Source organism: Tinamus guttatus, unplaced genomic scaffold (genome assembly GCF_059628265.1).
Source record: "Tinamus guttatus ecotype Peru unplaced genomic scaffold, ASM5962826v1 Tinamus_guttatus_pri_ptg000488l, whole genome shotgun sequence".
NCBI lineage: Eukaryota > Metazoa > Chordata > Aves > Tinamiformes > Tinamidae > Tinamus > Tinamus guttatus.
The window spans coordinates 769245-785767 of record NW_028289022.1 but is presented as its reverse complement, the minus strand read 5'-3'; the positions used below and the strand labels follow the sequence as shown (position 1 = coordinate 785767).

Here is a 16523-nt window from a genome sequence, read left to right as displayed (position 1 = left end):
TAGTTTTCTGTATAATCCCACACACTAAAAACTATAAATTAGCTGAGGGATGGAAAAACAAGATATTTGTTTCAAGTCTAGAATTATAGCCAAAACAAACCTGTAATAATGCTGCTGTTCAGTAACTAAAGCTGAAAGCCCATCATAAGAGAAGGGCATTTTGTGGAATGTCCATCTTCACATGTTCTTGTGCATTTTTATCAGATTAAGGGCAATAATTATCCTACAGAAAATAATCTAGGAAAACCTACTTAATATATTCTATTTAAACACATTTTAGAATGAGTAATCAAAATATTAATGGTGTGAAGGTCTTTCATGCAAAGAAGCTTTTAGTTAATCTTAAAGCACAGAGGAAAAAAAAATCAAGGCCACAAAGAGTTATAATGACTTATTATATGTGACAGCACAAACATTCCTTACAGATCCAATAAGGTGAGGGCATCATTCCCTAAATTACAGGTGGTTTTACATACTGCAGACACAGTATGAGAATTAAGTCAGAAGCGAGGTATCTTTGGAAAGCCTAACTGACACTTTACTGGAAGCATCAGAATTTTTAATTTACAGTTCTGTAACTGAGAGCAACAAAAGACAGTGGTGAGCTGTACACAACCATCTACAATAAGACTGCAGTGTGCATTTTGATATCCAATTTTCAGAAAATAAAACCAGTCCTGTAAGCACAGAACCAGGTAAGTATAACTTTTCCCTTGTTCATTTTCCCTTCAACATATACATATATATATATATATTGCTAAGGAAAAAAGATAGTAATGAGGGATGGGACAAATACTTTCTTTGAACTACCACCTGTCCTCAAAATTCCTCCATTGTTCTTCCTAAGTCAGTTATTCTCATTACATCCTACAGGGTCTGCTCTAAAATCAAACATACTCGAGGTTTAAAATAATGTTTTTATCTTAGGAACACGACATTTACTCAGGAGTAACTACACCCTAAATCCAACAGAAGTTGGTATCTTTACCAAGGCTGGTATCTTTAAATACCTACAGTATACTTGCACTTTATCAGTTTCAGGGAAAATGTGTGTTTGGGAATTTATTCTTTTGAAAAGAAAAATGTCTTTCACCTCCTTAAGCCCAGGAATCCTAGGCATACACAATTTGTGTGTGTGTATTGTTTAACATTAAATTTAACCAAAAACTTAGTGTTTCCTGCTGCTGCATTTCCCGTACTTAAGCATCTGGAAAACAAATAACAAACAAAAAATCCCACCCGTATCGGTAGCAATTAAGAAGTGCATAAGACAAGAAAATCTAGATGTTACCACTACAAAAAACCTTCAAAAATCAGCTTCCACTTTTTAACGTTAGGAGTATGTAACAAAGTCAAAAGTTTTTCTTTTTCCATCAACAATACAGGAGGCCAAAAAAAGAAATTAAACATATTTCCTTACGCAAATCCACCATTCTTCATACACAGGAAATCACACACTCATGAATCAAGTTTGTAAATTCTAGTCAGGAGCCAATTTACATTTATTCCTTCAACATTACAGTGAGGAAAAAAAAGCATACTCAAGGATTTTTTAAGAAAGTTATTTTCAGCCTTCAGTAGGCTCTTCCACACATGAAGAAAGGCTGAAGGATTTTTGTTAGTTTTTTTTTTTAAGGGGAAATTGGACATAAAAAAAATCTTGTTGCTCCTTATTTAAAAGCCTTGTAAAAATTCTTGTAGCTGTGCAACTACTTCTGTATCCACAGTTTCCATAAGCGCATGAAAACCTTGTTCTCCCAGTAATTCCTGCTGAGCCTTTAGCTTCTCATAGATGAACTGCTGCAATGACACAGTGTGCACAGGGTCCTTCAATGCAAGCTGTGGAAACAGATAAGAAAAAAATAAATAACACAGTAAAAAACAGTCTGTGACTTAACTCATTGCTTTTATAACCCGAGTCAGGGAAACAAAGATTTTAGCAGAGGAATTCTCACAAAGCAAAGATCAAATTTATCTCCCAGATGAAAAACAGATGGCAGTTTCAAAGTATTTGAAAGAACAGCTCTCAAATCACAGACTCAAGCTGCTGCTAGAGTTTGCCCTTCTATAAGATAAAGAGATTTCAAAGCTGCTTTGCTAATTTCCTATTATTCCTATGAAGACCATCAGACATTACCATGAGAGGTACTTTAAAAGTTTTCATAAGGTATAGTGAATTTGATTATACTAATAAGAAAATAAAAGATGGAAAAAAAGCTGAACTGCTTTAAATTCATATGACAAACAACAGAAACAGCTGGAAATAAAAAGCCATTTTATTGAGAATTTCAGGCCTATTCTCTAACCATTAAACTACACTAGCTGAAATGATTTTTCCTGATGCATAAAGACATAATCAAATCTGGGTAAATTACATGACCACCTAGACTGCAAAGGCCAATGAAACAGGAGACTCTTCTGAGTTCATGATACCCTGCTGTACTGCTACCTCCATAAGAACTGGGGCATATTCAACTTGCACAACATCCTCTATATTTTCTCATTCTTATTTTACGCTTCATCATTTTACGCATAGTCTTACTGCATTATTAACATCATCTTATCAGCCACTACGTAAACAATGAAAAATTATTGCTGTGGATAAAAGGCTCTGAATTTGAATGCATTCAGCTAATATCTACATTTTTTGGATCATAAATTCTCTTGTTGGTTTGGATAAGAGTTAGAAAATAAGGCATTAAATTCTTCTCTGACCAGAAGTCATGAAAAACAATTAGCATCACAGAACTTATATTAAGTGGGAATGCAAATAGGGAATGTGTCTTATTCATTAAACCACCTGAACTGACAAACAGATTCAAACAGACACATCATCACTGAAAACATAAACTGTCTGGCGCCTGAGCCAAACATTCGGGTTTTTTTTTTTTAAGCAGCAGTAAGCTCAGGTCACTCTCACCATGTAAGCTACATAATTTTCACAGATAAATTTGTAAAGTAATAATAAAAATGTTCAAAAAAAAATACATTGCACTTTCTTGACACATTTTTATTCCTTTTCCTTCTGGTACAGTAAAACAACGAATATGTTAGATATGGTTTAACGTGGAATGGGAAACATGACACCTTTAAAACAATATCAGTCAAAACAAGTAAGATTTATTGATTGAAACAAATAAGACAAACACTTATGTTGGACTTTTAGTCTTTAAGATACAACTAAAAGCGAAGAAAGCTAGAGCAAAACTAAAAGAAACAAAATCACTGTGACTGCTACAAAAAAGAAACTGAAGCTATATTTCTTATGAACAACTGGAGCGAATAAGCAGACTACTTTTTAGCACCATCTATCAGTGATTGCAAGTTCTTTCTTCCTTCACATTATGGTCACCTTTCATGTTGTAAACCTCTTAATCATCCTCTCAGTATTCCTAATATCATCACCTTAGCCTTTGATCTTCACTATTTTTTCCTCCCCAGCTATTTTACATTTCAAAGGTAAAATATGATCTTTTTATTATTTATTTTTAAACACTGCAGTCTTTTGCAAAGGAGTTTAATTGTGATAATACTTTGGCATTTTTTTACTTTTTTTTTTCCCAGGATATGCAATTTTCTGAATTTTCACATTCAAAGGAGCTAACAACAATCTAAGTGACAACTACTGTAATCAAGATTTGCCAAAGTAACCTGTATTGTCTTGTAACACTGCTTTTGCAGATCTACAGGGTGAAAAAAAGACCGTCTTTCCGGGCACAGAAAGAACGAACTTCAGAACCACTGCATTTGCTAAAGCAGAATTATAATCTGGGAAGCATGCCACATTTCTATTTTATCTGCTAGTCCAGCAAGTTTCACCAAATTACTGCAGGAAATCCTGTGCAGAAATCTAAGCATTAGAGCTGTGCAGACAAGTGTTCCCGTCCTTGCGACTCTGCCTGACAAGCTAGACCAATGGCACGCACGACAGCCACCCCGGCACACAGCTCCAAAATGCCACTCTTCAACAGCCTTTTTACCCCAAAACCAACTACGTCACGTTTTGAGTCAAAAACATATCACTAATGGACTCTACCATAAAACCTTAAATAAAGTACTCAGTGTTACTGCGAGCAAATTCAAAAATAAATTGCTTCAAAATATCAACTGTCTACTCTACCAAAGCAAATTGTACTCAGCAGTTCCATATTAGAGTAGCTCCTCTGCTACCCAAAAGAACAAACAGAATTCAGATAAAACCTCTGCGCTATAGTGACAACCAGGGCTTTGTTTCACTCAACTTCAGCCTAAACTTTTCAAACCCCAATTGTATCAAGCTGCTCTAGTCGTACTATCCCAGTGAGCACCTACATGGTCTGAATGGAAGTGCTGTCTTGTTTCCACATTAAAGGGTTTTAATCCTTACTAAGTCTCACCGAAACTTCAAGTCTGAGCACCTCCTATAATAAAAAAACAGTATCTTGGTAGACGACCATGCATTTCTCAAAACTCCTCTGAAAAATCTGTGCAATACTACTGAGAAGCAATTAATCCAGAAAAATAACCAAAATGAGAAAGATGAGAAAGTCTTAAATAATACAGAATTCAAAGTTAGTATTTTTTCGTAATTCACTTGCTAGGTTTGGATGCTGTAGAATATTATTACAAAAACAGGCCACTCCATGCCATGCAACTCTGGCACATAATTGCTTTGATTTCAGAACCATTCTAACTCTGTATTTTCTTTTTCATAATATTTTAATGAAGCTAGTAATTTTGTGTGTGGCTTCCCATTACTGATGACAGTAACTGAAAAAAAATGTACTATTGTGCAAGGCTTCTTCTATCAGCACAAGTGAAAACCTAACAAAAACCAGTTTAATTTATTACCACAAGCATAAATCCACTCCAGCAGCTGAGGACAGCAATAATGCAGGTCAGCAGGGAGATTCTCAGTACAATTAACACTTGTTGGCACAAGTGCACCTAGTTACTATCTTTAAGCTAAAAGCAACTTTCAGTCAATGCTACTGAGTTTGAGGTGAAAAGACTTTAAGACTTAAAACATTTAAACATGCCAGAAAAAGCTGCCTCCTGAACATAACAGAATTCCACTTGTGCCCGAACGCGCAGACCAATGCGTGTTTTTTCAATCCTATGACCTTAATAGAGGTCAGTAATTAGTCCATTAACTATTTTCGTTATTGCAAAATTAGAGTATTAGCTTGTTTAAGAGGTGACCCTAAAGACATTTTCAAACTATTGTATTTGATTTTAACGGAAAAAGCTTGCTAAGTGCTGAACATCTGACATCAGTCCAGCACGCAACAAAACCACATAAAAATTAACACTGATGACTCAGACTGCAAAACTGAATCAGGGACCAGCTTTTTGTATACATGTATGTGTTTTGCAGTCCTATCAGCACAATTTTGCATTGAAATACATTCGAGTTTGAGAAGAGCAAAAAATAATATTTTCAAATTAAAAACTTCAACAGTTCCTGAAGGCATATTTGGCAAGGAAACAGCTTGGAAGGTGCTCTAAGCGGCTCCATTATCAGCTTCTTTGTATTTTTTGTCCATATAATGAATATTAGGAAAAACTCTGTAGAGTGACTGGTCTAGTCAGCTTTCTATCGATCACTAAATCTTACTCTCAGCATGAATGAACTATCTTTAAACTGGTGGGTAGGGTATTTCCGATTCAGACAAACTGGCTGCCCAACCAACCAAACCTCACTCTTCCCAAGTTCTAGTGAATCTTAATTGTAAAGTTCTACTTTACATAGGATACACTGCAGATAAGTAGATTGATAATTCAACATAACTCTCAGAAAATATAATTCTTGAAAAAATATTACTATTAAACCCTACCTCAGGAGGTAGGCTTACATGGAGAAGCACATTTAGTCTCATTTTTGAAAGCAGAACTAATTCAGTGCTTAACTGAGATATCCTGTATATTTTTGCAGGGTAAGAAGTTGCTGATTGCTCTCGAAACTCTTCACAAAAAAAAAAAAAAAAAAGGACTAGGAAATGCAAAGACCTTAATCTTTACATTTTTTTTTAAGATTGTTTATGAACTAAAATTATGACTGGAACATCTGCTTAATCTGGAATAACAAGGATTCAAAAACAAAGCGGGTACTGCTGTAGACAATATATGAAATAAGAATACCTATTTTCCTGTCAAGCAGTAACTTTAATTGTTTCTGAAATGACCACCTTCAGCCAATTGTTTATCTCATTTTTGTTCTTGCAGCACCATGTAAGAACTGGTGTACAGGTGAGACCAGGAGTCTATTATACCCTGTACTCTGTCTGCTACCTCAGGCAGTTGGGAAGCAGCACGAACATAGAGTCATTTTTCCCTTTCAAACTTTCTGAAGTCAACACTGAAATCCCCATGAGCCAAAAGGTGCAGCTGGATTATTGAACTTAAAGAGGCACCAATATATCCATCCTCCTTGAATTGTCTAAATTGATTAAGAACTAGATTTACGGGCTTCAAAATGGCCCACAGTCATAAGTTCAGCAACTCAATTACATGCTGCATTTAAAAAGTAATTACTTTTGTTTGCTTTAAACCTGTCTCGGCACAGAAATTTGTTGCAAGATGTTCATTTGCCATTGCCATTCAGATCATAATTCTACAGTATCAGTCTTTTACCTTCCATAGTAAAGATGGAAGATAAGGCATATACCTTATACCTATTTAGACATATAACTGTTCCTTAGAGATCTCTCATGTAGATTGTGTGGATTCATGAGTGCATCAAAAAACAACCACTTGAACTTCTGTCTCTGGAATTTCCATTTTAGACAACTCAGTCTGAATACGAGTGCCATAGAAACCTCAGTACATCCAAATTTCTAGTCATGTCAACAAGCACAATGTCCACTTGAACTTTACATGTACAATAAATATGAGAAGGATGCATCAAGTTTAATAATATATAGTTCACTCTCAGAAAACCCTGGAGAAATATGGGAGCCTAGTGTAGCCTCACCTTGCATGGAAATCAGTCCACACTTAGCAAATGTCTAACTTTTCCAGCTCTATCCCTTTTTTTTTTCCTAGTAGAACTGGTTGCAATAAGGACTGGGGATACACTATGGATATTTCTAGCATACTATAGCTTTTGCTTTGCTCTCAGTTCCTTTCCTTGTAATCCCTAGCATCTTGTCCTTTTGACATTTGCTAACATTTTCAGAGAACAATCTGCAATGACTCCAGAATAATTTTCTCAAGTGTAACAGCTAATTTAGATCCCATTACCATGTAAATGTAGCAGCGTGGTTTTCCTCCCACCATGTGCATTACTTTGCATTTATTGACATTTGCCATCTTCTGTTGTCGTATCATAAAGTCACTCAGTATTGCAAGATCACAGCTGAATTCAGTTTTGTCTGCCTTGAACAATTTTTGTATCATTTCTAGTCTCTAACCATTTTGTCATTCATATAGCTTTCCAACTCAATATATTAAAAAGGTGGTTACTAGCACCAATGCTAGTTGTGACAGCATTTAACCCACCCTACTGGAGTTATTAAAACATACATGTTAAGTGCACACAAAAGGTGGTCTATATACTATACACAATGCAAGGTTATGAACCATTCTCCCTCTATTCATATTTTCTAAATCAATTTCCAAGGAAAATGAAGTAACAGTCCCTAGAAACACAGACCACCTACGAGGGTGGACACCTACTCTTCTCACCACAAATGTCTGTTCTCAACCTCATTTCAGCTACTGATATTACTCTAAATGTCAAATGAGCTGTCTGAATGCTCATACTCTAACACAGAGAAAGAAACCTCTGGTACAGGAGGTTGGGATGGTCTTTTCAAACATTAAAAACAAATTCTAGTTGTGCTGGTAGGACACAATTAACAAGCCTAGCTAATATTTGACAGTTCTACTACTACTACCAGAATGATCAGAATCATTTGCAAGCAAACACTGTGACAGATATGCTCCTTCCCCAGCTCATCCTGACTTCTCACTGTAGCCCTGTTCAGGTCTTAACTACCACATTCCTGGTAGTTGCCTCCCTGATTTCTTCCCCCACCCAGACATTAACCATCAATAACAGTCCTGATGGCCCTATCGTGATGGTGAGATAAAGCTAACTGTGAGCACACCAGCCAACAGTCATTTCTGAATTGAAAGAATGACTATCAGTCAATCATCTTATCCCATAAATATGGGGACAGCCCAAGGGCCGAGTGAGCTCTCCTTGCATTGCAGTGGGCTGCATGCTGGGATCTCCCCTTGAGCAGGGACACCTCTCAAGGATGATCCTCAAGATTAAGAGATCCTTCCCACTCCAGATTCGTGGTAAGTGTCTATAGCGTGCCTTTCTCTTTCTGAATTTGTAAACTTTACTTTGTAACTGTGCACAAATCCCTTAGACATAAACCGTTGACCAGGTCTGGGACTAGGACTGGATCCAGCCGCACCCAGACTCCCCTCAGAAGGAGTTTGGAAAGCAAGGGGGTCCAGTCTGAACCTCGTGACCCAACGGGAGGGTGTCCTTGATGATTCTGTGTATATCTTGAACCTCCATGCAGTAACTAATAAGTGACCTTGCCATAGAATCTCGTGAAACCATTGTCATTACCAATAAAACCTATTCCTATTTCTTTCCCACGAGTGAAGTGCATTGTGTCACTCCCCCCCCACCACCACTCGTTCTGTGACAAACACCTGTTGCAATTTCTGTCACAGAACAAATTTCATATCAAACAATTTCAGCTGGTTCAGAAGTCATTTAGAGTAGAGGTTAATATCAATGACAGTTTGTTTCCTTAAACATCTGCAAGAAGTGTCATACAAAGAAATAAGAATACGGTGTTGTTGAAAAAGAAAATGGGAAAGCAAGCGGTATGGCTCAGGGTAATGTTTTTCCGTGTAAATACAAACCTGCCTCCTCATGCCCTCAATGGTCCTGGCTCACCAGCACCAAAGCAGAGCCACTTCTCTTGAGTCACAAACAACATGGACAATAACTCAGCATTACAAGTGGCCACGGAACAGGTCCTTTATTATGACTACGCTTATCACCATTATATTGGTGAAATGGACCATTTAACAGGGAAGAATTATACTGGTTGTAAAAAAAGTGCCTTGATTCTCAAGAGATTATCCAAAGTCACACAGAGAATAAATAACATAATTCTGTAAGAAACGCTGCAAATTTCATTTAAGCCCACAGCCAGAAAGAAAATTCAAATATAATACAGTCTACAGAAGCTTGCAATCATTCCTTTAAAAGCAATTTAAATACTGAAATAATTAATGCTTTTTAAGGCTCAAAGAAAACAATGCTCACACTCACACACACACATATATATATATATATGCACACATACACATAAGTTTTAAATCAGAAGTTTCAGAACACTAAGAACTTCTCTCAAGAGAGCAAACACAAATAGCAGCAGTATATGCTGACTATGAAACTTCAACAGAGCATAACTTCAACTTCAGAGCATAACTTCAGACAAACAAGCAAGCTATTAATTAATATTTTTAAAAAGTTTTAAAACCCAAATGCTTAAAAATATAAGATGAAACAGCTAAAAATTATTTATGCTCCCAGTCTGTCCTACAAGGAGTAAGGAAGAACTACTAAAGGGTCCTGAAGTCTTCCTTTGGATACAGGCTGGTCAATTAAAACAGATGTGTATGAGGGGGTTACACAAATCTATTGAATCAGGCTATTCCACTTTTTGACACTATCCAGTGACAAACCTTTCAGATTCAATTTATGCCACAGTGTCTGTACACTACATTTTTCTATGCAAGTTACAAAAATGGAAGGAACCATTTTCCCTTAACACAAAAACAACGTAAATGTGAATGTTACATCATATAAGTAAGAAAAATACTCACCATGCAAGGCTCCTAATCCATATATATCTAGATCTGTAGTACTTGGTAAGTGCTCTTTATATTAGAAAAATATTTTATGCAAACATACAAATCAATAGATGCTCAATAACCGACCTAACCTAATAAAACAATCGTGTTGTTTTCAATACAGCTTTCTTGTTTTCAAAAGAAATAGGAGATCTGAAGACTTGGCTTGTCATGAAATTTCAGCATGTTTACGTCCCTAAATTTTTCATAACAAATGCTTATTATGTTTACTTTTGTATTAAAGCATTTGATTTCTGTGAATGTTTCCTTTAGCAGAATTTCCCCAAAATCAAAACGAATGCAGAAGTGCAGCTGAGACTAGAGTTTCCCATCAGAACATTTTTTTTTAATTCAAGAGGTGAATTTTCCGAGAATGAAAGAGCAGCCAAATCCAAAGGCAAAAAATTAGGCAAAAAATTTAAGCTGACAAGAGTGAATCATATAATCAATTCTAAAGCTTAACAACAGATCGAAAACGTACCATCTTCTTCCTTTTATCTTGCTCTGTGGGAGGTTCCTCATCTTCAGTAACTTTGGGCTCTTCAAAATGAGACATCAACATGCAGCTAAAAATGGGAATAAAAATAGATTAAATGCACACTATCATTAAAAAAATGTTTTTGAAGCCCTTTAAATAACCTAGGAGAAAGATAGTAGAGTTTGATGCAAGACAGACAACCTCTATTATCAGGTCAGTGTTTCTGAGAGCAGTGACCCTAGAGAAACACAGATGCGCCCTGTGTCACCACTACATCATCCATGTAACAACCTTAGTAGTCCTCCACATCTTTTATGACACTCCCCAGTACCAGGGGCCAACAAACAGCATGGACAAGCTGTCTGGTGAGCTACCACATATTTGTGAGTAGTTGGAGAACTGCTATCAAATTTTGCCTTCTTTTCCCTAAGTGGAAATTTAGAAATGTATAAACTGTTGAAGTTTGGGAGTGACAATGCTGATGGACAGGAAGGCAATATAATCCATGTCTTGGCTCCTCAGGAAATAGCAAACGCATGTGTAACACACATTTTGTTTATAAACCAGCACTGCTTTTAACAATAGGCTCATTTTACTAAAATTATGATTACAACTTTGTAAAGCAAGAGACACGAATTTATATTTAGAACTTTATATGGCATCTAATTTATTGCCAAAAGATTTCTGGAATTTCTTCTTCGAACAACACTAGGCCTTTTTATAATTTCAATTGTATTGAGAGCTTTCTTTTCAAAAAGAGTAATGTGTCTGCTCAAAAACAGATTTTTATACAACAAAAAAATAAGGCCTTTCTATGTAAATTCACTAACCAAACAGATAGGTCCAGTTTGCCACAACTATCAGGATGTTCAGTCTGTTAACAGAAAAAAACATATTTTAAAAGTAAAATTTAGATGCTTCAGAGGTGCAACTTCTAGGTAAGAATCATCATCTACAAGGTTGGAAAGTAAACTGATGATTAAAATCCTACTCATCAGTGACTCTCCCTCTTTTTGTGATGAGGTAGCATATTTATTGCCTCGCTAATAATGTTTGAAAGTTCTCCTCAGTAACAAGGACAAGGCATTCCAGTATTTCACATGTCAGGATTGGGAATTTTATAAACATCTCAACTGATATGCACTTGGTAAAAAGCGACCGACAGTTCACTCTTTCACTTTTGTAACGAAGAACCTTCTTTTTACAGAGAGGCATAAAGCATAATTTCAGGTAAACAAACATAATGAAAAAAGGAACATATACGGCATTTTATAGTATCTGTTAAAAATGTGGAGCTTTAAAAGAACCTAAAAATTGCTTTTTCTTTCAATGTTCCAAGAGCATCTGTAAAGCAAACAAAACATCACTAAGCTTTACATATCAGAGGTGAACCCCAAAGTTACATTTAATTATGCTAAGCTATGACAAAGAACAAACTGCTTGAATAGCAGATGCAAAACCTCAAGCTTTTCCTTAATTTTGAAGTTTAAGATAAGCTTGTTACACTGAAGGAAAAGCCAGGATGCCAGAAGGAGACATTAAACTATAACCATAGATTTTTTTTTTTATTCTTGCTTGAGAACAGGGATTATGCTATATGAGAAAAACAACCATGCTGGTATATCGGCAAGGGCAAATAAACTTCTCTTTAGTAAGTACTGCAGGCTGGTATTTTAGTTAAAGCAGCAGCAGAAAGCACTGCCCCAGGGTTATTATATAAGCTGTGTCCAGTTGAAAAGCTTGTCAATAACCTGACTTTTATACATTAATATACTCTGGCTTGAATTCAGAACAAAACATCTCTGACAGGCTGACTACACAGCAGCAATTCAATTATATTGAAAAGGCAGTTTGCTTACATTTGGTAAAATGAAATACTCTTTTTATAATGAATATATTTGAATTGTGCATAACAGTGGTTCAAGCATCATTAAGACAAAGAACATAATGTGAGTTTTAAAGCATTATGAGTTTATATTTTGAAAGGCAGCATTCTATTTCATAAAGTTAAAAATCTGACCTCCTTTAAAATGAACATTGCTGCTGCAAGACAAATAGATCTTAATATTGCAATGAAGCTAGATGTTAAGCTTCCCGAAACTGCACTGTTCTCAGGAGCCATCCACTACTAGATTCAGGGAAGTGTTTTCCTGAGTGTCTGGTGCTGACAAAAAAGAAAAAAAGTCTGCTGTGACAGTCAAATAATCTTTGCTGATATAAAATGCAGAAAACATTCAGGTAGTGCAAGTATTTTACAAACATCTTTTTTACAGCACCTACAAACCATGTTCTTGTGTGTTTCATTCACATCTAAAGAAAGGAATTCTTAGATGAACTTCGGCATTTCTCTTTCACAATACTTCTAGGCTTTTTTTTCCCCAAATCTGCTTCATGACAATAGTTTCACATTTCAAATCAGTGCAATTATTTTTCCAGCTTTTTTTCTATCTGCTTTTCTACCAGAGGTATTTTATAGTTCAGTATTTAAACAGATTTTGATTTCTTGAGAAAATATCTTCACTATCACAGAAAAAAGTTAAAAATACACAAAAGAAAAATCTCTTCCTGTGCCTGATACTGCCTACCTGATCACAGGAAGATGATATGCATGTTTAATGATTCCAAACAGCATTTCTTTTTCACAAGCTGAAGTGGTAAAAACAGCTCTAGTCACTTTTTTTTTTTTTTTAAATGAAGACTCATATTCAAAAGGAAGGAGATACTTCGGCAAAATTTTGAGTGACAACATTTGATGTATCTCAAATCTCACTCTCTCAATTCTATTTTATTTTGATTTCCTTCATACAGGACAGATTTTAGGTTTCATACATTTTATCAGTGTTGTAAGCATTAATGTGTTTATGGGTGAAATTTTGCTTTCTCATCCAGACCCCTGAGGAAGAGTTGGCACACCGAGAAAGAGAAGTTAGTATACCTCACTAAATCTTTCACACTAAGTAACCTTAAAAAATGCATTCACTATTTATGCCACATTTTAAAAACTAGATAAAAATTCAATGTGCATTTCAAGAATAGTGTATTCCTCTTAATAAAATAGCTTTAAAATAATTATTTAGAGTAAGCAAATGAATTAGATACAGTGCTTTTAGATTTTAAATGACATTAAAATATATTTTTATGGAATCATTTTCTATGGCAACATTTCAGCTAAATTAAAAAATATTTTCTACAGCACCATTTTTATCTTTCAGTAAGAATAATTTTTAGGAAAAGACATGTGGAATACAGACATACTTTGCATCAAATTCCGGTTTAAAAATATATTTCTGCACATAGAAAAAGAATTAAAAACTTAATTAGAAAAATCTGCTCTTCTCAGTCTTTTCAAGTAAGTGCAAAACAAGTACTCTGCATCTTATCATCGTAAAATAATGGCACATAATCCAAAATGTACATTAGAAACTGGCAAGGCTTTCTCATTACATTCACACTGCTCAGTGAGAAAAAAAAGGGATTTTGAAAGCCTTGTATAATCACTACTACTCATTTTTGATGTTAAAAATCTTAAAGACAATTAGTAATAGATGTTTAGGTGGAAAGAAAGGAAATAGCTTCTACAGTTAAAGTGCCTTTGTAAGCAGGTAAACCAAAAGTTTCAAATTTCTCTTTTTTTGCTTTATCCCCAATTAATAAGTGACAATATGCATAGCAATAGCATATTTTAACTTTGTTTTTGCAGAAAGTATAGAAACAGAAATAATGAAAAATACTGGTTTCCAGAGGTTTCTTTCTGCCTATTAAATAACTCAAAATAAGAAGAAAGGGAAAGTCTGACTCATCTTTTATAAAAACATAGGTGAAATCTATTCAGAGATAGCGGTCTGAGCAGCTTTCTCTACATTATCAGATTTTTATTTCAAAAGTTGGTTCCAGGATCTCCATGACCTAACTACAGTAGTTTCTTCAAATTTTTAGTTTAAATATGTTTACAGTCAGCTTGTACCAGTATTCTCTGGCCAACACAGTCATTCAGTGTATTTATATACTTCATTTTCTTTCTACATGTGTATCTATTCCCTCTTGCTCATTTATACACTGCTTCAGCCTTGATTTTTCTATACTAACATGTGTGTTCTTTAAGACTCCCCACTGAGGTAGTTAGATAATATGATAAGCAGTACACAATATATTTTTCTTTCCCTGAATCAGTTCAAATTTACATTCATTCTTCTTGAATCTGGACAGCCAGAAGGACCTCCCCATTTTATTTACTTCCAGATAATGGTCAAAGGTGTAACAAATGTCAGAATTTTTCAACATGACATTCAGCATCTGCTAACAGAAATGTGTTCTAGGTTCAGCATTCCTGTATTTAATAAAGCAAAATACAATGCTCAGAACTTGAAAAAAATCAGAGTGAACAGTTCTGCAGGTCTTCAACCTTAAATTATAAAATAAACTGGGAGAAAAATTTATTTGATTTCTGTGAAGATTCTTTGCAATAAGTGCTGGCGAAGCAGTGCATTTAGACAGAGAACATACTCTTATGGTATTGCCTATAATTGTAAATAAGTAAGTGCCAAGGCACATTCCCAGGCTCTGGGATTAGATCACGTATACTGATGAGTCATTAAGACAACCCCTGGCACGGGTCACCCTGCCCTTCCACGGGCAGGTCTGGGGCACAGCGCAGGCTGGCGCGGGCAGCGGGACGCAGAGCCCAGCCGCACAGCTGGCTGCGGGCCGGGCTACGCTCCCCTTGCATTAGCTACGACACAGACAGCCCAATCCATCACCAAGGAACTGTGTGCAAGTTAGAGAATGTTTGATTTTGAGCACAAAGTCATACTGAATACATTATGCCCACATAGACATCCTGCAGAGCACCTTTTTTGCCTTATTATAGTTCTAAAACTATGTAATCACTGCAGAGAAAATGAAACATTTAGATCTTTGTCTTTGAAATTCCTTAATATTCAGTGCTTCGCACTTCCCCAACTTTAATGTAATACCATCAAGATTCTGGGAAGCAGCAGGAAATGAATCAGTGCGAGTCTGTTGGCCGTGTAGTCTGGGTCTGGCCTCTCCTGCCTACCAGCGCTGCCATAAAATCTCTTGTTCTCACGTCATGAGACTGCCTGAGGGTGTTTGTCCTGTTGCACACCCGTTTATATCCATCTAAAAAGTAATCTCAGAAGGAGGTAGTTTAAGTGGAAAAACTGAAGGGGAAGAAAGATTCTTGTAGAATAGGATCCAATCATTCCCATGCCATGTTGGGTACACTGGGTACATTTAGGAAGAGATTTTGGTTACATCCCATTTCATATTCATGAAAACTCTAAACTGACACCTATAAATACACACATTTTTAAATCTAAATTATGATCTAACAAACGTCAACAAAAACCACAGGCAAAAAAATGAATCTGTTGAGACATCATTTAGTAGGTAGTTTTACAAACAACGTAAAATTAAACATATTCTCCTCCTACGCAGTTTTCTTCCTTTCCCCCTACAAAATGACAATCACTCTTCTTAGGACACAAAATTTCCTATCTTGCTATGATACCCACTATTGTGAAAACAGAACTCTTTGCATGGAGTGGTTGAATATGGAAGGAATCTCTGGAGGCCCTCTACTCCACCCCTCAGCACTGAGGTGCATGTGCATCTTGAATTTCCACATTACATCTTCAGCCAAGATGTCAACACTTTTGTACATATGTGTATATCTATGTGTGTATTCATCTGCATATAGGTATATATTTTTATGTATGTAATACTACTATTAAACACAGAGAAACTAATCATATTTTCCACTTACTCTTTGTATGTCCCCGTTTCAGGATCTTCAGTCATAACATCATGCAGCCCTTCCACCGAAATATTGATGATACCACAAAATTTATCTTGAATAACACTGGAAAAGAACAGGAAGGCGAGTTAGCCAAATGAGCTGAAAAGGAAATTTGCTCAATATTTCTAGGGCACATTAGCTAAATTTCCTTTTATTACTGCTTAGCTGAGCATACTATGAAGTAACCATGTTTTTTCTTTTTTGTAAACTATAAAAATGGCTTAAAGTTATTGAAAATATGTGAGAAATACTATATTTTGATTATTTGCTTAAAAAATACTGTCTGTCAGTGTATTCCAGAAATAACGTTAGTGTGTTGAAAACCTGGATGTAATTGCAAATAAAATAAAAGATTTT

The 16523-nt window shown here is 35.7% G+C and overlaps 1 protein-coding gene across 1 annotated transcript in view; it reads right to left on the bottom strand.

Annotated features, from left to right (window-relative positions):
* Positions 1-1649: 1649 nt before the first annotated feature.
* Positions 1650-16523, bottom strand: part of IPO11 (importin 11) — a 71054-nt gene continuing 56180 nt past the window's right edge. The window contains exons 27-29 of the mRNA XM_088533163.1: positions 16134-16229; positions 10352-10436; positions 1650-1839 (exon numbers count right to left, since the gene is read on the bottom strand). Coding sequence (XP_088389289.1) covers positions 1675-1839; positions 10352-10436; positions 16134-16229 — 346 coding nt within the window. The 3' untranslated portion in view covers positions 1650-1674. The remainder of the gene's footprint in view (positions 1840-10351; positions 10437-16133; positions 16230-16523) is intronic.